The sequence below is a fragment of the Corylus avellana genome, chromosome 5, assembly GCF_965113065.1.
Source record: "Corylus avellana chromosome 5, dhCorAvel1.hap1.2, whole genome shotgun sequence".
In the NCBI taxonomy this organism is placed as follows: domain Eukaryota; kingdom Viridiplantae; phylum Streptophyta; class Magnoliopsida; order Fagales; family Betulaceae; genus Corylus; species Corylus avellana.
This window is the reverse complement of record NC_142494.1, coordinates 22171398-22195757: the sequence shown is the minus strand read 5'-3', so window position 1 is coordinate 22195757 and position 24360 is coordinate 22171398. Positions and strand designations below refer to the sequence as shown.

Below are 24360 nucleotides of genomic sequence, written 5' to 3'. Positions count from 1 at the left end.
GACCTAGTATACAACTTTGTTAAACAATTTTGGCATAGTGAAGCAGACGAAGCGCTACTAGCCACCCAAATCCTAAGAGAATGTCGCTGTTTTCTCTGACCTCCTCCTATTTCTCAACTTCCCCACTTCAGGATTTTCCTGCGAAGGTTAACAACTTTCCATTCCCAACCACTTCAGCTCCGGTTTCTACTCTCAACTTCGCCCCATTTTCTAAGAGATTGTTGGGAAATGGGATTTGGGTTTCTCAGAGAAACAAATTTCATGCAAAATCTACTGATGCAGAACCCAATACCAGCGAGCCATCCACCCAATCTTCCCTGGGAAATGTTACAGCTTCCAGTAGTGGTGGCAACTCATCGACCAGTTTTTTGTCCATTCTTTGTCCCCTGCTCAAGCTCTTCTCTGTAAGTACACGGCTAAAATTTGAAACCTTTATGCACCTTATTTGAGTTTCTCTGTAGTATTTTTCGTGTTAGTTGACATAGAAGGAAGTATTACTGTCGTAACATGTTGTTCACAGAGATGGAAGTCTTTAAGTCTTCATTGGTCCAAGAAAATTTGTAGCTGGAACTAGTATTTATCGTAAAATGGATTTGAGTATTGGAAACGTCGAAAATGTGCAATGAAATGTATTAATTGGCACCCCCTCAGAATTTTTGGAGTCTGGGTTTGCAATCAATTTTGTCCTCCAAATTGGGAAGTTATATGTAGAGAAACTTCAGCATTTGTTAATTTTACATGATGCATGAGCACTTAAATTTACAGATATTATAGAATATCGATCACAGACTCACAGTGTCAGCTTTATCTCATTGTATGACTAAGCTGAAGAAATAAAGTTCCCATAAAAGAACAAATAAGATGAAGTGGTGCTTATCAAATGTTATGTTATTGTAGATTCGCATCAAGTAGATCAGGTGGATGAATTTTTTTAAGATCAGTACAACTAGGCATGTTAACATAGAAAGGTACAACCACTGAATGCACCTGTCCTGTATAAACTGAGATGTAAGGAGCCTATGCAGCTTGAATTGCCTGGTGGGTTATGTAAGATGCTAAAGGTTGCAAGCCTAGCGAGAGTATCAAGAACCATGTATTTAGCTTAACTTGTTGTATCAAATCCCTAATTAATCCTACTTCCCGTTAAAACTTTGATGCATGCATGATTTTATATATTGTATCTTTGACTGTACAATCTTTTGTCGTAGTACCCCATTAACTACTTGTTCTATGGGATCCAAACTTCAGTTTTGTTTTCTGGTTTTTCATTTTAATTTACCATTATATTTGTCTTCTTTCTTGCAGGGAGGAGATCCTTCTCGAGAACGGAATTATAGTTTGGAGGTAATCTCTTTTAAGAGTTGTCTTATTTTCAAAATTCAGATTCAATATTGTGTTCTATGGATTTTTCTCTCTATTATTCCCCTTTTTGCCTTTTCACTATTTTTAGTTCTTAGTTGATGCTTCTTCTTTCATATTCTCATAGAACAGATGTGGAAAATGAAATGAATGAAAAGATACAGTGGATAATATAATTTATAAAAAATACTAAATGCTTTGTGAGGCAAAACTTAGTTTGTGTAACTGCTCCTGATGAGTAGAAGAGAATACTTAAAACCCTAATCTTTACAGTTCAATAAGAATGCCACGTATTTCACTTTGCATCTCTTTTCTTGTGTCCCTGCATATGCATGTCTTGTGCACGTATCCTGCATACATTTGTGTAGTAATATGACTAGGTAGGTCTCAATTTCTGAACAGTTTTACGTTCTCGCTAACTCAGACACCTCTGCATTTGTTTCTGAATGTAGGTCGCAACATCTTTAATGTCCACCTTGGCAAGACTTCCATGGGGATCAAATGCACTATCCGAGAGTTCGCACAGCCAAGAGATCCCCACTTTAGATCCTCCTATGAATTTGCAACTCTTTGAATTTGGCAAGATTCTCCCTGGTTATACAATCAGCTATTCATCGATAAAGTCATAATCGATGCTTATTGCAAGCAGAAAAAGTACATTTTGTTTCATGTGGCTTTTAAGTTATGAGCATCCAAACTATTTTTGGAACATGATTTACACTGTTTGAATTTTCCATATGATTGAATATGGGCTAATGAAGAAGCAAGTCATCTATTGGTTAAGAGAATCATGATAGTTTTTAGGATAAGGATTCTTCAACTAAGTTTGCATACCATGTGCTGCAGATTGTTGTAAATGTTTATTCAACATTTTAAGTTGTTTTGAGGGACTGCTACTTTTTCTGTAAGTTTAATCTTTCAAATATAATTTGTCAACAGAGGCATGCCCCTTTTGCCGGAGGGTTCGAGAGGCCATGACTGAGCTAGATCTTTCTGTAGAGGTGAGAAATGAGTTCTTTAGATACAATCACCAACTCCTTAATTATCTCAATCTCTCATGATTTACTGGTTGCTGTCCTATTGTTAGATTAAGAACACACATTTTCTTTGCTATCTCATGGATTCTACACCATTCTATTTTTCCACTCTAGGCATATCCCTTCATCGTAAGATTCATTAAAAAAGGGTAATAACAGATGGTTTGAGCCCATGCTTAAGCTGAGACTTATGGACTTAATTCTAATCCAGCTTGCATCTATTATAAAGTAAAACGAAAAAAAAAAGGAAAGGTTTTCAGATTTTGCATGGGAAAAGGTTGGAGTAGCTCTGTTATATTGTTATTTCATGAATTTTTTTTCAATACCCTAACTTTGCATAAGTCGCTAAATTCCTATCATTCAATGCTTTTCAATTAATTTTGCTTGGAGTTTTCAATTTCAAATTCCTATCATGTTCAAATCTGAACTGCTTCATAACCAAAAGTGCATTAGTAAGTACCTTCACATGTTATGGCTTAATAAACTTATGTCTTTGGAAATAATGGGAAGATCAGGCCAGCAACTTCTTCGTTAATTTGTTCTTCCTTTTCTCCTCATCTTTGATGATCTCATGCTGTCAAGAAATTATCTTTAGTGTTTTCTCTATCAAAGTTGCATCAGTCTGCCATGCTATAAAAAGCTTATCTGTTTGAGTCGCATGTTCCATAGCCTATGCATTGCTACTTCTGTACAGTTTGAGATCCTCTAGCTAACTGCATTCATAACAACATGCTCAATAATAGTGGTACAATAAGTCAATACTGAGCGATTCTTGGATAAGGTTGCCCGATCCGAATCATGGTAACTTTAGCTTCTAAAAGTTAGATATAGTAAAAGTCTCATTACACTTCATTTCTCATTTGTTTGCTTGTCAGATAAGTACTTAAACCTTGATATAAAGTAAGTTTTTGGAAAAATGGGTTGACATTCATAACTCTTCAGGTGACCAAATCTGATCCAATTATCTGGATTTAGCTAATATTACATTGTTCCCATCAGGTTATAGATCCATCATGTCATAAATGGAATTCAGATGTAGCATGACCAAGCCAATAATTTTCCTACATAGCTATTCTAATTCCTTGTTCAAACTCATTCAAATGGATGTTGATAATTTGGTAAAACAAGCTCCTATAGCTGATTGTGATTTTTTTCAAAAAAGATATGTCTTGCAGATTTATGAATAAACTATTTGATGTCCATTGTTTTTCAGCTTTGTTTGTATTATTTGGAAAGTATTTTCCTTATGGTGCTCCTTTGTCATTTAGTTTCCTAACTGAACTCAATGCATGTATGCATAGGTCTATCCCTGTCCAAAAGGCTCTGTTAGACATAGAGAGATGGTTAGAACATCTGGTGGCAAAGAGCAGTATGTAATTCTTTCTGCCAGGTTTTATTATATCAAGCTGTTGTTTTGTTTGACTTGTGGAATTTCTTTGAGTTAGACTAGAACTCCAATATCAATATGATCAGTTGTCATGCATATCAGGTCACCATAGATGTTAATGGGAACATAAATGACCAGATATGCCAATAATTATGACACATCATTTCTACTATGGTCAAGTATGAACTTCCGATGGTTTTGATATCCTTAATGTATTTGGGACATGCATTCTTTGAGAGATAACGTGTAATCCATATTTTGCTTCTTCTTTACCTTTCACAAACTTGAACAGTTATGGAATTTCCATGCAGGTTTCCTTTCCTCATTGATGTGAATACTGGTATTTCATTGTATGAAAGCGGTAAGCATGAAGCTTAATTTCACAAGCATGGATGTGGTTACTTGTAATTTTCTTTAGATAGATCTGATTTTCTTGGGAGCAAATTTGTTAATATGGATGTCTCAACTATGTATTCTCATTTACTGGATTTGATAATAATTGTAAAGGTGATTTTTATAATCTCTTTAAAATTATTTGTGTTATCCATCAATCCAATCAGTCCCAATCGATATCTAGTCCTTTACTACAATGTAGCCATGAGCTGCAAGATTTTTACAGTGCCAGTAGATATCTGTATAGTAGCATGCTTCTTTGTAACTTATTATGAATTTCAGCACAGGACTTACTAGATGTATAAACATCTTAACGTCTCTTGATATATTTAGTGTACTTAGAAAAAACCTAAGGAAAATCACAGTAGATTATCCTGTAGGATGTAGGAAACTGTGTTATAGTTTCACATTAAAATTGGAATAAATAAAATGTTGACCACATTTGAGAACTTCATGAGTACTTGCCCTTTTTTTTCTTTCTTTTTTTTTTACACTTTTTCAATCAAAAGTAGGGCAAGCAAAAAAGGGGGAATTATCCAATCCAATAGCCTTGTAACAAACAATTTATCAACTGCTGACTAGTTAGATAGTACCTTTCTTAGTTTTTAGAATTTTCATGAGATTAGAGAGAGGGGTCAACTGGGTTGAGTAGCTGTGGCAGCAAAAATATAAGCAAGATGGATCCACGGCTCCCTGAATTGACCCAAAAACTTTAGTGAGGCACTTTTAAGCCAGAAGACCCAATGGTTTTTCCAATCCATGAAGGGCTCAAAGGGTCCGGCTATTAGACTGCCAGTTACTATAACTTCTTAACATAAGGGAGAATATAATTTTCCTAGGGACATAAAAGAGGCTGTTAGATGGCCTAGACAACTTGAGCACCTGATCTGGTTGGGCAATGTATACACATATAGGATAAAGAGAGTTAAGCTCGAAAACTCCCTGAAACGATGAAGATATGATTTTCTGGATAAATTGGATCCCTTGGTAACATTTCCTGAACTGTCATGGTACTTAAGATGATGCTGGCCATGTCATTTTGTAATTTTGTTTTGAAAAGAAAGTGAAATATTGTTACACTCAGCAGACAGGACTGATTGATGAAAGTCATCCTCAGGATTTTAGATTTAAATTGAATTTATTGATTATGTGATGCACATTTGAAGGGATTGTTTTGCACTTCTTTCAGTAGTCTCTTACACAAATTTGAGAACTAAAACTATACATCTATAACTTGTAAATTTTAGCTCATAATTTAATTCATATTGTGTAATTGCTTTCTGGGCCTAGTTTCATCATGTTCAATTGTTCTTTAACATACATTGTAACTTTTGCTGATAGGTGACATTGTGAATTACCTTTTTCAGCAATATGGTAAAGGGAGAAGCCTGTCGACAGGACTTTTGGAAAGGTATTGGATATCAGAAAATTCCAATATGGTCAAGAATTTCATATTCTGTATGATAACAGCTTGGAGATTTGAGATGAAGTTATCAATTGCTGTTAGATACAATGTCTTCTTTTTATTTCATGATCATCAAGTTTAGATTTGTTTAATGTATATAACCTAAACTTTATAATTCCTGTCATGCAGCACATTTTTCACAGGATGGATGCCAACAATTCTCAGAGCAGGTAGAGGAATGACATTGTGGGAAAAGGCCAGACAAGACCCACCACCCAAAAAGTTGGAACTTTTCTCATATGAAAACAATCCGGTAAGATAATGGTTTTCCACTCCCTTTTTGGTCTAGATTATTGTGTTTTATATTTTAAATGGTTTCTGATTTCACTTCTATGCCACATTACAGACAGGGCTGACTCCATAGAAAGTTGGAAAAATGAGTGTTTTTGTTTCTTTATTTTTCCCCATCCTTTTTGAATAAGTATGCTGGAGTCCCAAGTGGAAAATAAAGTGCAGGCTCTCGATACCTGCTTAAATTTTGATTTATGGGCTTCAACTGGCCAAACTGAGGCATGTTTGGGTAGCAACATCCTTGAGTTGTCAACTAAAGAAACCTGAAAAGAAAAATAAAACTCAGACAGTATGCTAGATTATTAAATCAGATGTATAAATAAGTTTGAATATTAGGATCATTTTAAGTACATAAAATCAATTTCTAGACCTGCCATGCTTGTTATACTTTCTTCAAGTATCTTCTAGTAGTTCAAAGCATTTTGTGTTATATGTAATGTATTTCACTTCCATTTTCCTCACATTTTCTTTCTTTCCAGTATGCACGAATTGTGCGTGAGGCACTGTGTGAGTTGGAGCTTCCTTACATCCTCCATAATGTTGGAGAAGGTTCTCGGCGGGCACAGATACTTCTTGATGTATCTGGATCCAAAGAGGTTAGTCTTCCATACAACATTTAGGCAATCTGTAGTTTCTATTAACTAGTGTGCTTTAGTTGAGATGAATTTAGTTTCCCCAGTATTGTCTGAACATACTAGTCATTGTGCCTTCTATTGGGGCTTGAGTTTCTGCAGTATCTCTGCTGCCATCATATGAGGTAGTGATACTTGCAATGTACTTTTACCTCAATTAGGCAGCAAAACACTCTGACAGCTATTGAATCTGTTTGTGTGTGTCGTCTTTCTTATGGCCTGGGCCTTGCATAAGCTCATCATAATTGGGAGAAGACACACATACAAGGTTCACGGTATGTTGAAGATATTTTGTTTACCTGCATGCTTATTTTCAGCTATTGAGAACTTTAAGCATGACTCTGGAAATTTTATCTTACAGGTTCCTTACTTTATTGATCCTAACACTGGTGCTCGATTTGGTGACTACAAGAAGATCTTGTCTTATTTGTTCCAAACATATTCAGCAGCCACTGTGTAGTTCCAACTTCTGTTGCTAAATTCTGTGTATAGCTTTCTTTGTTTGTTTGGGGTATGCCCGTCCCTGTATTCTTTTTTTCAGGGTAATGTATTAATTCTTCCCCCAAAAATAAAAATAAAAAAGGAAAAGAAAATTTATCTATTCTTCTTGAGGAATACTGATTTAAATTCAATTCTGAATAAGCTGTAAAAGAAAAACTCCCAAGATGGTGATGATAAATAATCTCTAAACCCCAGTTGCAGATGTCCATATAGATTGTTAACAAACTAGGAAAAATTGGTTTTTGTGTCATTTTATGTCTTCAATTCCCTATTTTAAACAATTTGGGCTAACAACTTTTTGATATGTTGTGTTTCTTTGAATGAAGAAGATTTTAAGATAAATTTCATGTCATTTTGGAGTTAAATTGGAGGAGTTGTAATTTTTATAATCTCAATAGGTCAAACTGTCAAAACAGAAATCAATAAATTTTTTTCATAGGGTTAATGAGTTCACATTACAATGCTTTTTGGATATGTTAGGATTATGATGATATAAGCCTTACATGGGATAAGAAATATTTTGCATTAAAAATCCAAAGATAGATGATAATAGTACAAGATGTTTTAAAATTTCTTTTTGAAGTGAAGGTTTAGATTTAACTTGTTATCCGAATGAAATCATATCAATTCTCGTGGGTTTTTAAAATCTCAAGAATCAATATAATTCTCAAGATCTTCAACGTTCTCAACCAAACAGGCCCTAAATAACGTAGTTGAACTAGTACTAGTACACTCTCATAAAGACTTCAAAAATTGCAACTCATGCTTGGGCAGCAGCAGCCACAGCGAGCTGGTCACGCCTACCCTCAATGAACTGTTGCCAAAACTGCTCAAAGTTTCCTGATTTAACTGCTGCTCTTATTGCACGGAAGAAGCCAAGATAATGGTGAGTATTATGTCTGCAACATGAAGAACAGGATTATGATTATTGCTCCAAAAATAGTAATACTTTTGACATCGTCATCGCCACCAATTAGTTCTCTTACATTTCTAGCAGAATCTGAGCCAGCATTTCATGAACATTGAGCAGGTGATTAATGTATGCTTTTGTGTGGTTTTGGCATGTATAGCAGCTACAGCTTTTGATGATTGGTGATGGATCTTTCCTGTTCAAGAAAAAAAAATCCAATAACGACGACAGACAAAATTGTTATTCTAAATTTCTTAAATCTCCAAATTACTATGGAAACATTGGAAAGAAACACAAAAAGTACATGAAACTTGAGAAAAAGTAGTTGTCCATGTCCTATGCTTAATGTCCAAGTAAATACCCTTCCATACTTGAGAACCATTGACATAAAGAAATCTCAACATGGGCATTGAACAAATTTCTGTAAGCCGGAAGTAGAATAGAGTATCAACGAATTAAAATGAAAAACTATAATCAGAGTTGATGGAAAAAAGGACTTAATAGTACTCCAAGAAAGGCCATTTTAATCAGACATGAGAAAGAAACAAGTATATATGTAACAATCAAATTTAATTGAATTTTCAAAGTAATTTAGATAAAACATAAGGAACAGAATGGATAAAATGTTTTAACCTCCATATATAAGATGGAAATTAGGCTCGTATGATGATCAAAATTCCGACTCCTGCTACCAAAGATCAACAAATTCTACTATATCAAGTGGTAATGCTGTAAGTAGAAAAAGATCCTTATCAATTACCTGTAAACTGTTGCCCTTAAATTAATCTTTGTCTGGTCACTTCCGAAATCACTCTGCTGGAAGTCGGATTCATTTACATCAAATCCATCCAGAGGAAAGGTAAGTGCAAAGCCTCCAAGGGTAAGATGATAGATATACCTGCAAAGCGTAACATAAATTATTCATATATTGGTGAAATTAACATGAGAGAACCTCGGAAGACAATAAATGGTGAAATAAGTTACATACACTGAGTCAAAAAGATCAATGCCTGCAGCAACACCCTGCAAGACCTCCTCTGTGAGATTAAAAACAGATTTTATTTGCTGACAGATTATGAATCCACAATGAAATGTTTAAACAACAATACATTTCAGTACTGGAAACATGTTTCTAATATGAAACTGTCCTAATGATAAATAAGTGCAGATAAGAAAGTATAGCAACTTGCAAGTCAGAAACAACTATACATGCCCAGACGACCTAAGTCAACATTTGAGATTAGATCAAGCATTGGATCCTCAATTAGCGCAAATGCTAATCTGAAATTCACATTTTTAATAGGCTGCATGCAACATTTTGCATTCAACCTCCACAAATTTTCATGTGTGATAGATACCAATAAAAGGAAAATAAAAGTGATAAAAGTTTAAACTGTCTCCTAGGCAATGAAATATATATATATATATATAAAATAATAGTAATAACGGTAAACTTGATACCTGGAAGTCCAAGCCCACATATCAGGCGCGGCTTTTCCTCTGCTAAAGTATCCTGCGCATTTGGCAGCAGAATTAGATTTCAGAAATATTTAAGGAAACAATCAGTTTAAATATAAAAAAGCCCTTTCAGTAGAGGATTCATTTAGATGCGGCTACTATTAACACAGTAAAATTTCTTTGTATGACTTTCAGCAACCCTATTCTATACTGCTCCCTTCAGTAAATTGGCCGAGACAAATGGAGATTGACGTTAACCATCAGAGTCATTGTTTAACGGTATATGGCTTGAGTTTTACAAATTATAAAAGCCTTAAATGACGCCATAGATACCATTACACTAAACATGGTGCAGACATAACTGGTCACAACCATAATGAATATCATAACTTAGAAAATATGTAAAATATTAAGATCAATGTGTATTGTTGGCAGATTTTATGACTATGGGTTCATTTGATCTTCAAACATGGAACCTGTACTGCTGTGATGTTCAACAGAAAACTGTATACTAAATTTCATTGTTTTGGAGACAAGTAACTAAGATGAAGCTTTTTTCATCCTATGAAGTGAAGTGTAAGCTTTGACAGAGGTGGGTAGGTATCATAATTAAATTGAATTGATATAAAATAAAATTTGAAAATACTGAAAATAAAGAAGATACTAAAGATCATATGATGTAGGACAAACAATGATCTCAAAAATCACACAGCAAAAGTAGGGCAAAGCAAGGAGAAGGAGGTAAAGGAGAGAGAAGAAGAAAATTTGAAAATACTGAAAATAAAGAAGATACTAAAGATCATATGATGTAGGACAAACAATGATCTCAAAAATCACACAGCAAAAGTAGGGCAAAGCAAGGAGAAGGAGATAAAGGAGAGAGAAGAAGCTAAGGGAGAGAGAGAGAGAGAGAGAGTCATATTCTCATAATTTTATTCTATCAAAGTCTGCCTCCATTGGCATACAAAAGACACTTTTTATAGACTAATGATTAAACCCTAGGGCAACACCCATTTATTAACTTATCTAATATAATTTAGGGCGACGCTCATTTAGCATACCATTACAATTTGTAAAGAAAAGATTTATATTAAAAATTTGTTCTCATTCAAGCATTTGTTTACTCAGCCAATTTTATTTCAAAATTTTATCCAAGGAAAATAAACCAATTATCAATGTGGAGTCTCAGGATACTCAATTTCTAAAATCGTCAATTTGTGGTAAGTCATGATGATAGTTGTTCATGTATCAGCGGAATGTCAATGTATCGCGCTGCTGAACTCAACTTGGTGGACAAACATAATCATATAATAATCATTTATCTTGCTGTTTTTGGAACAAGTGATAAAGTTATAGACAAAACCATAAAAGGATTTCTTGAGCTTTCAGTACTTAGAGAATTGAGTGTCATACAGTAACAGCATTAAGGAGAGCAGGGCGCTCATCCATGCTCTCTCCAAGCCCAAAACCTCCAATCCAATAACCTGCAAAAGATATCTTGTGGTCAAGTTCAAAGAAAAATAGATAACCAAAAATAATTCCAAAGTGAAGCCAATCTCCTATAATAATCGATTAAAACAGGCCAATATCCTAAAATAATCACTTAATACCACTAAAACTATGCATAGACAAAAAAAAATTCAAATGATTCTAGCAATGGATAATTGAAAGGAGGATGGGTTTTATTTCCTACTTCTTGCACAAAGGTATGTGGTTTTTTTTTTTTTTTTTTTTTTCTGTTTAGAAACAACAACATTCATTAAATACAACAAAAAATCACAAGGAAATATAAGACTAATGCTTAGATGACCATGTTGGTGGTCTATACAGTAAACACTAACAACATGGAAAGATATAAGTGAGGAGCTGGAGAGATTATGTTGGCATCATCAACTGTAACTTCTCCAAGCAATGACCGAATCTTCTTCACAAATAACTTAAGTTAATTGAAAAGATGGAGAAACCTGATACATTTCGACCGGCTACCTCTTGTGCACATCGCTGGCGTTCTTCTATACTAGACCCTCCAACAATGGCTCCAAAAACAGCTCCACCTGCCTATATTTTATAGATTAATTCATGCCCATTAACAACCAAACTACACAACAAGGAGTATGTCGAATAGATCTAAAGCATGTCACTAATGAGCTCACAATTTACTAGTTGCCACTGACAAAATTGAATGATCAAAAAGAAAACCCACAACATATGAGAGCAATCACCTTGAAATTCATGAAAACCTTTTGTTGATCCCACTTTTTATTCACATTTCTTCATCATAAATGAAGGTATCAAAACAGAGAGGCAAATGGGTTTCATCTCCATGAGTATGCAACAACACATTAATAGGGAGATGTCCCACATGTCATAGCTCCTAAAGATTTTAAAATTGCTGAACTAGCAAATAGCATAAAATTGCAACATCAAGTTTCATGTAAAATATCAAACAATGAATTATGACTAACAATAAAAGTCAGAAACATCCTAACACAGTAACTCACAATGTCCAACTATTGGTTTCAGATTCTGATAGAAATTAAGACTAGAAAGAGGGGGGAAAGCACACACACATCATAGCTCCTAAAGATTTTTAAATTGATTAACTAGCAAATAGCATAACATTGCTTAGTCAAGTTTCATTTAAAATCTCCAACAATGCATTATGACTTACAAGTAAAGTCAGAAACATCCTAACACAGTAGCTCACAATGTGCAAATATTGGCTTCAGATTATGATAGAAATTAAGACCAGAAAGACGGGGGGAAACACACACACACATCTTAACACATTAACTCACAATATCCAGATATTGGTTTCAGATTATGATAGAAATTAAGACCAGAAAGACAGGGGAAACACACACACACACGTATAGTTCTTACTGGGCTTAATGCAATGCATTCATCAAGCCATCTTATAGTTCGATCCACCGAGGTCTTGTTTCTCTTTTCAGATACCCAAGTAGGCACTTCATCAGCCAAAGTGGCCCATAGATTCGGCCTCAATGAAGAAATCAATTCCATGTATTCTACAGGTTTAATCTGAAAGCACACAATAAATTTAGAAATATTTACAAATTGATTATTAGAAAATTACTGAGTAAAAGTTACTCTGATCAAGAAGCTATATGGGCCAATTACCAAAAGACGACCGCAAGGAGTCTCAAATGATGCTCCAATTTTGTTTGTGCTGTTACACTCTGGAAGGCATTGAATAGAGTCCCTTCCTACAGCTGCAAGTACATAGTCATGCAGACCAAGCATTTGATGAAGTCCTCCAATATTTGATATCGTTTTAGGTGAAAGGCCTTCCAAACTGCAGAATTAAATAATGTCACGTAGCTTGCTCAATGCATAATTAAATTATACACAAGCAAACTAAATTTATTCTCTCCTGGAAGTGTTTCCATTGGTAATTTGTATGCTTCAAAGTTTCTTGAAATATTACGCTTTACACAGTCCTAAATCTATTAGGCACTAGTGGTTTCTACAGCACTTTTACTGTCTTCCAACCTCTCTTTGGAGCATTAATGAATATTTAAGGCACTAGCCATTGGAGCATTAGTAACTCTTCACACTCCTTGTAACCACTCCTCAATGTCTTCTTTACATGGCTTTGTGACACGGGTGTGTCCAGCAAGAGTCCACTAACAATCTCCCAAACTTCAGCCCAAATAAGTCCACAAGCCCAACAGAATGTCAAGGCCCAAATTGAAGAAATCCTGATGCAATCTAGAGGGTTCTAGTGACTTCAAAAACATCATAGCCGTCCAGTACTTCATCATTTCGAACACATGCCTGGGTCTAACTTCAAGTTTAGAATCTTATCTTTCCAACTAAAAACGTTTCAGATCATTTGGAGTTGGGAGTCAAAAGTTATGACTGTTTCAAGTGGAGTGGTCAGCCTTCTCGGAATACGCATTAAGTAGGCTGTTTTGTCCCCTTGTCTGCTGCCCACGAATTAAAGATTGTTCTATGCCATTATTACTTGTTTTATTTCTTTAGAGACTTATCCTATGCTTAGAGGGCTGTTCTAAGCTTATATAATACTTGTCTGTGCAAGTGTAGGAAGCAGACTATTGTGTTAATTTAAAAACCAGCCTTTGGCTTTTGAGAGGAGAGTTCTCCTTGTATCTCTGTATCTCTTTGGTGTGAGCCTTAGAGAGGTGAGTTTTCTAGTTCTGTATCCCTTATTATAAGCCTTTGGGTGGTGATATTCTATATCCCTTGGGTGTTATCTTTTGGGTGGTGAACTTCTATCTATCATTTGAGTGTAAATCTGTGTACTTGTTTTCCATCCTTTTTTCTGTCCGGTATCAAATTGGTATCAAAGCCAGGTTGCTCAAGTCTTGATTTCCATGGCTGCTCGTGGTCGTCGTGCTCAGGCTAACCAACCCCTAGCAGCTCCAGAAAGAGACCCGCGAGATATCGAAATGGACAACTTGAGAAGACAAGTCCAGCAGCTCCAAGAACGTTTACAACATTTTGAAGCCTCTGAACATGATGCCTCTCATCATGACTCGGAGAATGAAGTTTCCAGCGACGATGGAGAGGGTGTTAATCCTTTTCACCAAGCTCGTAGTCACACCTCAAGTGACAGCACTCCACCTCATCCTCGAAACATAAGACTTCATGGTGTCCAACGTCGTTACGATGTCAAGGTGGATATTCCAGAATTTGAAGGAAGAATGCAGCCTGATGAATTCATTGATTGGCTTAATACCATTGAGCGAATCTTTGATTACAAAGATGTTCCAGAACACCACAAGGTGAAGCTTGTTGCCATCAAGTTGAGAAAGCATGCTTCTATTTGGTGGGAGCACCTTAAGAAACAACGGGAACGTGAAAGGAAAAGCCGCATTGTGACGTGGGCTAAGATGAAGAAGGCTCTCAAGAAGAAGTATTTGCCAGATCATTATCGACAAGATGCTTTTCTTAAGTTCCACAACTTTCGGCAGAACGAACTTTCTGTGGAGGAGTACACAGCGGAATTTGATCATTCTATGATGCGCTGTGATATTGTAGAACCGGAGGAGCAAATGGTAGCCCGTTACCTTGGAGGTTTACGTTCCGAAATCAGTAATGTTGTTCAGTTACAGCCTTATTGGACTTACAATGATGTTTGTAAGCTAGCACTCAAGGTGGAGAGACAATTGAAGGAAGGGCGCAGGAGTACCTATCGACCTTTCAATCAAGGAGGAATCACCAACCGGGGGAGTAGTTCTACTGCCAAGACCACTCCATATCCCAAGAATGCAGCTGCCAAACCAGCCAAGAGTGAAGCCAAACAACCAGCCAAGAGTGATGCTCATGCAGGTTCAAATCGCTCCAATAATTCTAACTCAAGTAGAAAATGCTTTAAATGTCATGGCTTTGGACATATTGCTTCTGATTGTCCAAATCGCAAGATAATCTCACTTGTTGAGGAAGACTTGGAAGATGATGGGGATGAACCAGTTGATGAAGAGTCTGAGGAAGACTTGACATATGCAGATCAAGGAGAGTCTCTTGTAATTCGCAGGATCTTGAAATCCACCTACGCAGAAGAAGATTGGCTTCGGAACAACATTTTCCACACCAAGTGCACCTCTAGTGGCAAGGTGTGCAATGTCATCATTGATGGGGGAAGTTGTGAGAATGTGGTGTCTACAACCATGGTGGAGAAGCTCAACCTGAAAACAGAACCTCATTCCCATCCTTACAAGCTTCAATGGCTTAAAAAGGGCAATGATATCCAGGTAACAAAGAAATGCTTAGTTCAATTCTCTATTGGGAAGAATTACAAAGATGAAGTTTTGTGCGATGTTGTTCCTATGGATGCATGTCATATATTGCTTGGTAGACCATGGCAGTTTGATAGAAGAACTTTTCATGATGGTTTCAAAAACACTTATGCTTTTGAAAAAGATGGGGCCAAAATTACCTTAGCTCCGTTAAGAATGTTGACTACACCTAAACCTTCTAAAGGGGAGGGTAATAACCTACTTTCTATATGTGAAGTTGAGAGAGTTTTAACAGAATGTGGGGAAGGGTATGCTCTAGTGGTAGTTGAAAAGAAAGACCCAATTGAAATTCCTCTTATCTTACAACCAGTTCTTGAGAAATTTCCTGATGTTATTCCGGAAGAGCTCCCACCGGGTCTTCCACCCATGAGAGACATACAGCACCGCATTGACCTCGTTCCAGGTTCTGTTCTACCTAACAAGGCAGCCTATCGAATGAATCCAAGAGAGCATGAAGAGTTGCAGAGACAAGTTGATGAATTGATCACCAAAGGCCTTGTGAGAGAAAGCATGAGTCCTTGTGCTGTTCCAGCACTTCTAGTACCAAAGAAGGATGGTTCTTGGCGTATGTGCATCGACAGTAGGGCTGTGAACAAGATCACCATCAGGTATCGCTTTCCCATTCCGCGGCTAGATGATCTCCTTGATCAGCTTCATGGAGCCACAATCTTCTCCAACTTGGATCTTCGTAGCGGATACCACCAAATTCGCATGAGAGATGGTGATGAATGGAAGACAGCTTTTAAAACTAGAGATGGTCTTTATGAATGGATGGTCATGCCATTCGGACTCTCTAATGCTCCCAGTACATTTATGCGTCTCATGAATCATGTTTTTAAACCATTTATGGGAAAATTTGTTGTTGTTTACTTTGATGATATCTTAGTTTACAGCAAATCTTCAGAGCAGCATTTGGAGCACCTTCAACAAGTCTTTCAAACTCTACGAGAGCAGAAGTTGTATGTGAACTTGAAGAAGTGTCGTTTCTTCACAAATAGCCTAGTATTCTTAGGCTATGTTGTTTCTAAGGAAGGAATCATGATGGATCCCAGCAAAATTGAGGCTATCACTAGCTGGCCTATTCCCAAGTCCCTTCATGACATCAGAAGCTTTCATGGACTTTCATCATTCTACCGGCGTTTCATCAAAGGCTTCAGCACCATTATTGCTCCCATCACAGAATGCCTTAAGGGAGGAACATTTAAGTGGACGGAAGAAGCCCAAAAGAGCTTTGAACTTCTCAAGCAGAAAGTAACAGAGGCACCAATCCTTGTGCTTCCAGATTTCTCCAAAGTGTTTGAAGTCGATTGCGATGCTTCTAATCTGGGGATTGGTGGTGTTCTCAGCCAAGAAGGCAAGCCAATTGCCTTTTTCAGTGAAAAGCTCAATGACTCCCGAAAGAAGTATTCCACCTATGACAAAGAATTCTATGCTCTTGTTCGTGCCTTGGAGCATTGGAGTCATTATCTACTCTCCAAAGAATTTATACTTCATTCTGACCATGAAGCTTTGAAGTACTTGAACAGCCAGCAGAAGCTCAACACACGACATGCGAAATGGAGTGAGTTTTTGCAAGCTTTTTCGTTCTCAATCAAGCACAAGGCAGGTAAACTCAATCAAGTAGCTGATGCTTTAAGTCGAAGACACTCTTTACTTAATACCATGCAAGTGCAGGTTGTGGGTTTTGAAGTTGTCAAACAACTTTACAAAGATGATCCTGATTTTGGCTGTGCTTGGAAGGAATGTTCTAATGGTCCTAACAACCATTTCTTGCTGCAAGATGGTTTTCTTTTCAAAAACAACCATTTATGCATTCCCCAATGTTCATTAAGAGAAGCCATTATCAAAGAAGCCCATGGAGGAGGTCTTGCTGGTCATTTTGGCAGAGACAAGACTTTAGCTCTTGTGCAGGAGAATTTCATTTGGCCCAAGATGGTCCGTGATGTTGTGCGGCACGTGAAGCAATGTCGAATTTGCCACCTTGCAAAGAGTCGCAAACAGAACACCGGACTATATATCCCATTGCCTGTTCCAAATGCTCCATGGGAGGATATTAGTCTTGACTTTGTTGTGGGTTTACCTAGAACCCAAAGGAACAAAGATTCCATTATGGTGGTGGTTGACCGATTCTCAAAGATGGCCCATTTTGTTCCTTGCAACAAAACTCTTGATGCATCTCATGTTGCTGATTTGTATTTCAGGGAAATAGTCAAGCTCCATGGCATTCCCAAAACGATCACTTCCGACCGTGATTCCAAGTTTGTTGGTCATTTTTGGCGTACACTTTGGCGAAAGCTTGGAACTATCCTCCAATTCAGCTCTGCATACCATCCTCAGACAGATGGTCAAACTGAAGTTGTTAATCGGAGTTTGGGAAACCTCTTGAGGAGTTTTGTGGGAAAGAACATCCGTCAATGGGATCTCCTCCTTGCCCAAGCTGAATTTGCCTATAATAGGTCTACTAGTCAAACCACTGGTTGTAGTCCATTTGAATCTGTCTATGGCCTAAACCCCATTAGCCCTCTTGATTTGGCACCAATTCCTACAACCATTCAATTTAGTGGCAGTGCTGATGAACGAGCCAAGGGAATCAAGAAGTTGCATGAGCAGATTCGAGGTCATATTGAGAAGCAAAATGAGAAGTATCGAACACAGGCCAATAAGCATAGAAAGCCAATGGTTTTCAAGGAAGGAGATTTGGTATGGATTCATCTTCGAAAAGAACGTTTTCCAGCGAAACGACGATCTAAGCTCCTACCACGAGCAGATGGCCCTTTCAAAGTCCTCCAACGCATTGGAGAAAATGCTTACAAGATTGAGCTCCCTGGAGAGTATGGTGTATCTGCCACTTTCAATGTATGTGACTTAGCACCATATGAAGAAATCGAAGAGACCACGGACTTGAGGGCAAGTCCTCATCAACCCGGGGAGAATGACACGGGTGTGTCCAGCAAGAGTCCACTAACAATCTCCCAAACTTCAGCCCAAATAAGTCCACAAGCCCAACAGAATGTCAAGGCCCAAATTGAAGAAATCCTGATGCAATCTAGAGGGTTCTAGTGACTTCAAAAACATCATAGCCGTCCAGTACTTCATCATTTCGAACACATGCCTGGGTCTAACTTCAAGTTTAGAATCTTATCTTTCCAACTAAAAACGTTTCAGATCATTTGGAGTTGGGAGTCAAAAGTTATGACTGTTTCAAGTGGAGTGGTCAGCCTTCTCGGAATACGCATTAAGTAGGCTGTTTTGTCCCCTTGTCTGCTGCCCACGAATTAAAGATTGTTCTATGCCATTATTACTTGTTTTATTTCTTTAGAGACTTATCCTATGCTTAGAGGGCTGTTCTAAGCTTATATAATACTTGTCTGTGCAAGTGTAGGAAGCAGACTATTGTGTTAATTTAAAAACCAGCCTTTGGCTTTTGAGAGGAGAGTTCTCCTTGTATCTCTGTATCTCTTTGGTGTGAGCCTTAGAGAGGTGAGTTTTCTAGTTCTGTATCCCTTATTATAAGCCTTTGGGTGGTGATATTCTATATCCCTTGGGTGTTATCTTTTGGGTGGTGAACTTCTATCTATCATTTGAGTGTAAATCTGTGTACTTGTTTTCCATCCTTTTTTCTGTCCGGTATCACTTTGTCTAAGGAATCCAATACACAATTCAGAATCTCTCTACTTCTCCATTAGTTTTGCTCTGTCCAAAAAATTATCCTTAGTTCTTCCATTCTAACAGGGTTGCTTAGATAGATAGGTCCACCAACCAACCTGATATGGAGAATGCACCCTTACCAGCTTTCTCTAGCAGTTGCCGAATCCTGGAGACCGACTTCCACCACCCTGCTGCATCAGACTACAGTCTCGACTCTCGAGGGACAAAATTGGTTCCCTCAACTATGCCAATCCAATAAGCACTATTCCATGTTTATTTTCATTTCCATTTCTCCATTGTTATCAGACATATATTGTAAGCAACTTTTTTGAATAATAAAACTACTTGAAGTTCAGTTTTAGATTATCTGGCACTCATTCATCCAAAACCAAGTACACATTTTTTCCCAAAACCATTAGCAAACATTTCAAAATACAAAAACACTTTTCAACTATGCTCAAGCAACCCAATTCACAAACAACTTTAATGCACTAACTATAATATTAAAAAAAAAAAAAAAAAAAAAAGGAGGAAAAGTGCAGGGGGTGGAGTGGAAAATACTTACAAGTGAAAGGGGCAGACTTGGAGTAGATGGGAATCAGGAGAAGGAAGAGAGGGAAGGAAGTCAGGGGGGATAAAAAAGGGCAGCCCTTTACGTGTAGAAAGGAGAAGGGAAGGTGTCTCTATTGGGCTCGGGCAGCGGCCCAGCTGCAGCACCCCTGAACGTGCCCTTCCGTTGTTCCATGCCTTTACTGCGAACTTCATGCTCTGTCTCTCTTGCTTCGTTCTTCTTCTTGTTCTTGTTCTTGTCCTTGACGGAGACAAGAAAGTCTCTGGTAAACTATATGTCTGCCTCGCTGCAAGAAACCTTGGATTTTGCTAAAATCTTTATGCTATTTTGGCCCCTATTGGGTGGGACGAACCCAGCCCAGCCCAATATTGTTTTTATGAAACAATCCTTTTCCCCTCCCCCGCGTTGAATATAATTAAAATTATATATATATATATAACAAAAATTGGTACCATTTGCAATAAAATCGACTTACTACTTAGCAAACAAGCGTATGATTTCACCAATTAAATTAATAATAAAATTTTAACAGAAAGGTAGGTTTTTCTAGATTGAAGTCCGTAATTTATATGAAATTTACCTATCCAAGTAAGTGGTTGGGCAATCCAAAATAAATTGTCTTAGTTGCATGTGCTGTAGTTTTTTTTTATAACACCCAAGTTAAAACAGGCAAAAATTTATTTGTACATATAAGTGAGTCATTTGTTGCCCATTATTAAGGATGTCAATTTTTGATACTAAACCCTAAATAAAATTAAAGAGTTACAGTTGAGGAGTTTGACCCGTTTAATTTAATGTGTCGAATTAGCGTTAACCTATATAGTCTTATATTCATATCTTGACACGACCCGAACTTGATATGCAAACACAAATTGTCACCTATATCCATTACTAACAATTTATATAGCAAATAATTAGAGATTAAAAAAAAAACAAAAAGATATTGACTACTGACTAGGTCATAGGTGTCTTTTGGGAACTCCACCTACCATCAAAATTCAAAAGATTCTCAATTAGTTTACTTCATTACATAAGTTGTCTAAATATTCTTGTTGAGAAAAGGGGAGGAATTTCTTGAAAGAAATATTGGGTGGTCTTAGACCAATCTTAACCTCAAAATGTTTTTCCTCACACTTATAAAGTGACCACCAGCTCCTTCCACAATCGATGTGAAATAATCCCAACAATTTTTCTCTCACACATCAGCCCTTGGGTCGTAGCAGTGACAACCCGTTTCTCCTGTGGACTGTTGGGCTGAGATTTGTTGGTAAATCTGGGCTCTGATACCAGTATTGGATGGTCTTGACCTATCTCAACCCCAAAAACTAGCTCAAGATGTGAGACTTTCTCTCACACTTATAAACTGATCACCAATCCCTTCTACAACCGATGTGGGATAACCCCAACAAGAAATTAAGAAAAGCAAAATGGGTTTAAATGCTGGCATGTTATGAAATTCTAGATGAAAAAAGTCGAGTTAAATTAGTGTAAACTAGTTAAAGAAAATGGATATAAAACAAATTACATAATCAAATAATTTATTGCTAATAATAGAGAGACGGGCTTTGGTTCATTCTACTACAAAGTTTGCTGTTTTAAAAAGAGAGAAATTACAAATGCAAATATTGTTTGAACTTTGAAGGTCCATCAAAAAGCAGTGAGAATAGTGGGGCTTTAATTTACACAATTGGCTGCTGGCTACCTGCAGATTTTTTATTTAAATCATCTAAATTATTGCTGATAAAGACTCAGTCGTGTTCTTTAACCTTGAATAATCCTAGAAATTGTGAAATGATGGAGTTGAGTATTGCGATGAGTAAGAGAGAAAAGTGATATTTGGTCAAAACCAGAAATGTATAGTTGTACTGGGTAGTTGATAGATCGTTGTCCAGAGACTACATGTAAGAAAGTTTTCATGGGCTTATTTGTTCAATCAAGTTTCAATCAAGTTTTGGACAGTTCGTCTTCCTGTATTGAAAAGTAAACTTTATATGGTCTCTCTCACATTTTTGCTCAAATTACTTACAATCTAAATGAAAAATTGTTGGGATCTAAATCCAAACAAATGGTGTTCTAAATGATTCAAACAGCAAGAAAATTATGAGGCCTGCTTGTTCGAACGAGTTTCAGGGCCTGTTTGGGATTGTGTTTGAAGGACTTAAAAGTGCTTTTAATACTTAAAAAATTCGTTTAAAGAAAAAAAATACTTGTTTGATAAAAAAAATTAAAAGCGTTTTTAAAGGTTCAAAATGTCTAAAAATGGCCAAAAAAATACTTTTGGCAAAAGTTTAAAAGTGAAACTTTTGCCCAAAAACTCTTTTTAATTTAAAAACTCTATTTCTCAAACGCAATTTTAAACAGACTCTCAGACCATTCATCTATTGTTCGATCGGATAGGTCTTAAAGAGAATATCTCACATTTCCTACCCCCAATTACTAGCTATCTGAATAGAAAATTGGGGACATCACTATTAGATTACTCCAAGCAAAAATTCAAGCCATTATAATTAGGTCGGAAAGCTTTTCAATAATGAAAGACAAAAAAGTTATACCTACTCAATTATGTCCTTTCAACTCCTAAACTTGGATTTTTTTTCCCCATGGGCCAGCACACCAGCACACCAAGCCCTTGGAAGGCATTATTTTATCGTCCTATCTTCAACCCTCCAACTACATCATTAGAAAAACCCCTTCAACTACATCAAATCTCCATATAGGAAAAAGAAAAAAAGAAAAATTGGTTACAATAATTCAAAAAGCTCTTGCAGATCTACCAACCTGCACCAACAGCAACCTTAGTGGCTTTCATGTCTACATCATGCTAACTTCTTTGCTTCATCTCTAAAAAAAATTAAACAATCAGAAGAAAACCACAAACAATCATTGCTATTTACTCTCCTCCCTTCCGTTTCAAGTCTTCCAATGTCATCTGTTCATGGCTCCATCATCAAAAAAAGATTGTTGAATCACAACCTTAAATTCCTTATCACCTTACACGAATATAATTTCAGGTACTGATATTTTCATCTACCTCTCATGTTTTCTCCCATAAAAACAGAACCAAACAGATCCCCTGTCTCCTCCTCTTCATCAAGCTCCCCTGTTTTTTTCCCTTCATCATATACCTAAAACTTGAACCCCATTATATATTCTCTGTGTCTGTCTTTCTTTTTCCCCAAAACAAAATTGAAGGCCATCAAGAACAATGAAGCCCAAAACCCAATTCTCCATCAACCTCAAGCTCATCCTCCTCTGCTCTTTCTTTCTCATCCTCCTCCTCCTCCTAGTAAGATCAAGCTTTTCATCTTACCAGGCACCCATCTCAGAAACCCACCTGTCAAACTCAACAGAACCCATTCAAGAGCCACAATCAACAACACCAGAATGCTCATCCCTCCTCTTGAAACCAACATGCACCAAAACCCCACCTTCCCTAGCCAACGCCCTCATCCACTACGTCACAACCAACATCACCCCACAACAGACCCTCAAAGAAATCTCAGTGTCAGCAAGAATTCTAGCAAAGAAATCGCCGTGCAACTTCCTAGTCTTTGGCCTCGGCCACGACAGCCTCATGTGGACCTCCCTCAACCACGGCGGCCGTACAGTTTTCCTCGAAGAAGACAAGGCCTGGATCGAGCAAATCCTGGAACGTTTACCCACATTAGAGTCCTACCATGTTTCATACGACACCAAAGTTCACCAGGCCGACGAGCTGATGAAGATTGGAATGGGAGAAGACTGCAAATTTGTGAGCGATCCCAGATTCTCAAAATGCCAGCTTTCCCTCAAGGGATTTCCCAGTGAAGTCTACGACATTGAATGGGACTTGATTATGGTGGATGCGCCAACTGGGTATCACGATGATGCGCCGGGGAGGATGACTGCCATATACACAGCCGGGCTGATGGCGAGGAACAGAGAGGAAGGCGAGACGGATGTGTTTGTTCATGATGTTGATAGAGTTGTGGAGGACAAATTCTCCAAGGCGTTTCTCTGTGAAGGGTATCTGAGGGAACAAGAGGGGAGGATAAGGCATTTCAATATTCCAAGCCATAGGACTCGCCAGGGGAGACCCTTCTGCCCGTAGAGCTCTCTCTATGCGTACCCTTTAAATGTTCTTATATAAATTCATGGCTTCTCATAAGATATTTTACTTGAGGGAATTGGAGCTGTGGGATTGTCGTTTTATATATGATGTATATTTTCAGTTGTCGCTGATTTTTCCGCTGGATGATTTATATATTATTTGTTATGAATGCATTCATGCATTTGGTGGATGACCATTTAGTTCCATCTCTTGGAATTCTACACATTCATGTCATTTTTTAGAATTCCTATAACATCCATGTAATAAATTGATTAACCCTTTTGTTTCATATTCCCCATTTCATATTCCTTAACCTCCCATTATGATTTCATGCCTATAAAAGGGAGTATTGAGTTGTATGTAAATCACACAATAATAGAGAAGAATAATACATAGTTCCTGAAGAACTAGTTTCATATATTACAATCTTTTATCTTGTCTTGTTATTTTCTTTAATTTTACAACACGTTATCAGCACGAAGCTCTAGCCAATTGTTGTGTTCTTTTGATCTTCAACATCAAAAGCTATCTGTGAGGTATTCTCAATTCATTAAATTTTTATTGTTTTATGATTCATGTGAGATTTATTATAAAGCTATCATAATACTTGCATATTATGATTCATGTGAGATTTATTATAAATTAGAATTTTATCATACTAATGTTATGAATATGATGTCTTATAATTTTATATGCCTGAAGCATATAAAAACTGAGTACCTTTCGGTAAAGGATCCCTTGACCTTGTGTAATAATTTAAGGGAGAGATACGAGCACCAGAAGATAGTTATCATCCCAAAAGCTCGTTATGATTTGATGCACCTGAAGTTGCAAG

The 24360-nt window shown here is 37.1% G+C and overlaps 3 protein-coding genes across 3 annotated transcripts; 2 read left to right on the top strand and 1 right to left on the bottom strand.

Moving 5' to 3' along the window:
• The first annotated feature begins 7 nt into the window (after nucleotides 1-7).
• Nucleotides 8-7163, top strand: LOC132181344 (Thioredoxin family protein). Its single transcript, XM_059594525.2, has 10 exons — nucleotides 8-404; nucleotides 1306-1344; nucleotides 1812-1938; nucleotides 2299-2360; nucleotides 3698-3765; nucleotides 4095-4144; nucleotides 5518-5587; nucleotides 5771-5894; nucleotides 6412-6528; nucleotides 6926-7163. The coding sequence occupies exons 1-10, from the start codon at nucleotides 81-83 to the stop codon at nucleotides 7022-7024; spliced, it is 1080 nt and encodes a 359-aa protein (XP_059450508.2). The 5' UTR covers nucleotides 8-80; the 3' UTR covers nucleotides 7025-7163.
• A 462-nt stretch (nucleotides 7164-7625) lies between these two features.
• Nucleotides 7626-19722, bottom strand: LOC132180770 (uncharacterized). The gene is made up of 10 exons (XM_059593711.2): nucleotides 19430-19722; nucleotides 12575-12749; nucleotides 12317-12475; nucleotides 11398-11491; nucleotides 10847-10917; nucleotides 9437-9488; nucleotides 8964-9012; nucleotides 8736-8873; nucleotides 8052-8171; nucleotides 7626-7964 (listed from the first exon to the last, which is right to left on the bottom strand). Exons 1-10 carry the CDS (start codon nucleotides 19627-19629, stop codon nucleotides 7826-7828), a joined length of 1197 nt encoding a protein of 398 aa, XP_059449694.2. The 5' UTR covers nucleotides 19630-19722; the 3' UTR covers nucleotides 7626-7825.
• A 2305-nt stretch (nucleotides 19723-22027) lies between these two features.
• Nucleotides 22028-23679, top strand: LOC132181481 (glucuronoxylan 4-O-methyltransferase 3-like). The gene has a single exon (XM_059594726.2). The coding sequence runs from the start codon at nucleotides 22641-22643 to the stop codon at nucleotides 23523-23525; it is 885 nt and encodes a 294-aa protein (XP_059450709.2). The 5' UTR covers nucleotides 22028-22640; the 3' UTR covers nucleotides 23526-23679.
• Nucleotides 23680-24360: the final 681 nt, after the last annotated feature.

Bases quoted from the DNA above. Each gene is read 5' to 3' on its own strand.
- LOC132181344 (XM_059594525.2), top strand. From the start codon at position 81: ATGTCGCTGTTTTCTCTGACCTCCTCCTATTTCTCAACTTCCCCACTT. The intron at 405-1,305 runs GTAAGTACACGG...TCTTTCTTGCAG, and splicing joins CCCTGCTCAAGCTCTTCTCT to GGAGGAGATCCTTCTCGAGA. The intron at 6,529-6,925 runs GTTAGTCTTCCA...TTTATCTTACAG, and splicing joins ATGTATCTGGATCCAAAGAG to GTTCCTTACTTTATTGATCC.
- LOC132180770 (XM_059593711.2), bottom strand. From the start codon at position 19,629: ATGAAGTTCGCAGTAAAGGCATGGAACAACGGAAGGGCACGTTCAGGG. The intron at 10,918-11,397 runs GTTTCTCCATCT...TATCTTTTGCAG, and splicing joins AGCCGGTCGAAATGTATCAG to GTTATTGGATTGGAGGTTTT. The intron at 8,874-8,963 runs GTATGTAACTTA...TACGCTTTGCAG, and splicing joins ATTGATCTTTTTGACTCAGT to GTATATCTATCATCTTACCC.
- LOC132181481 (XM_059594726.2), top strand. From the start codon at position 22,641: ATGAAGCCCAAAACCCAATTCTCCATCAACCTCAAGCTCATCCTCCTC.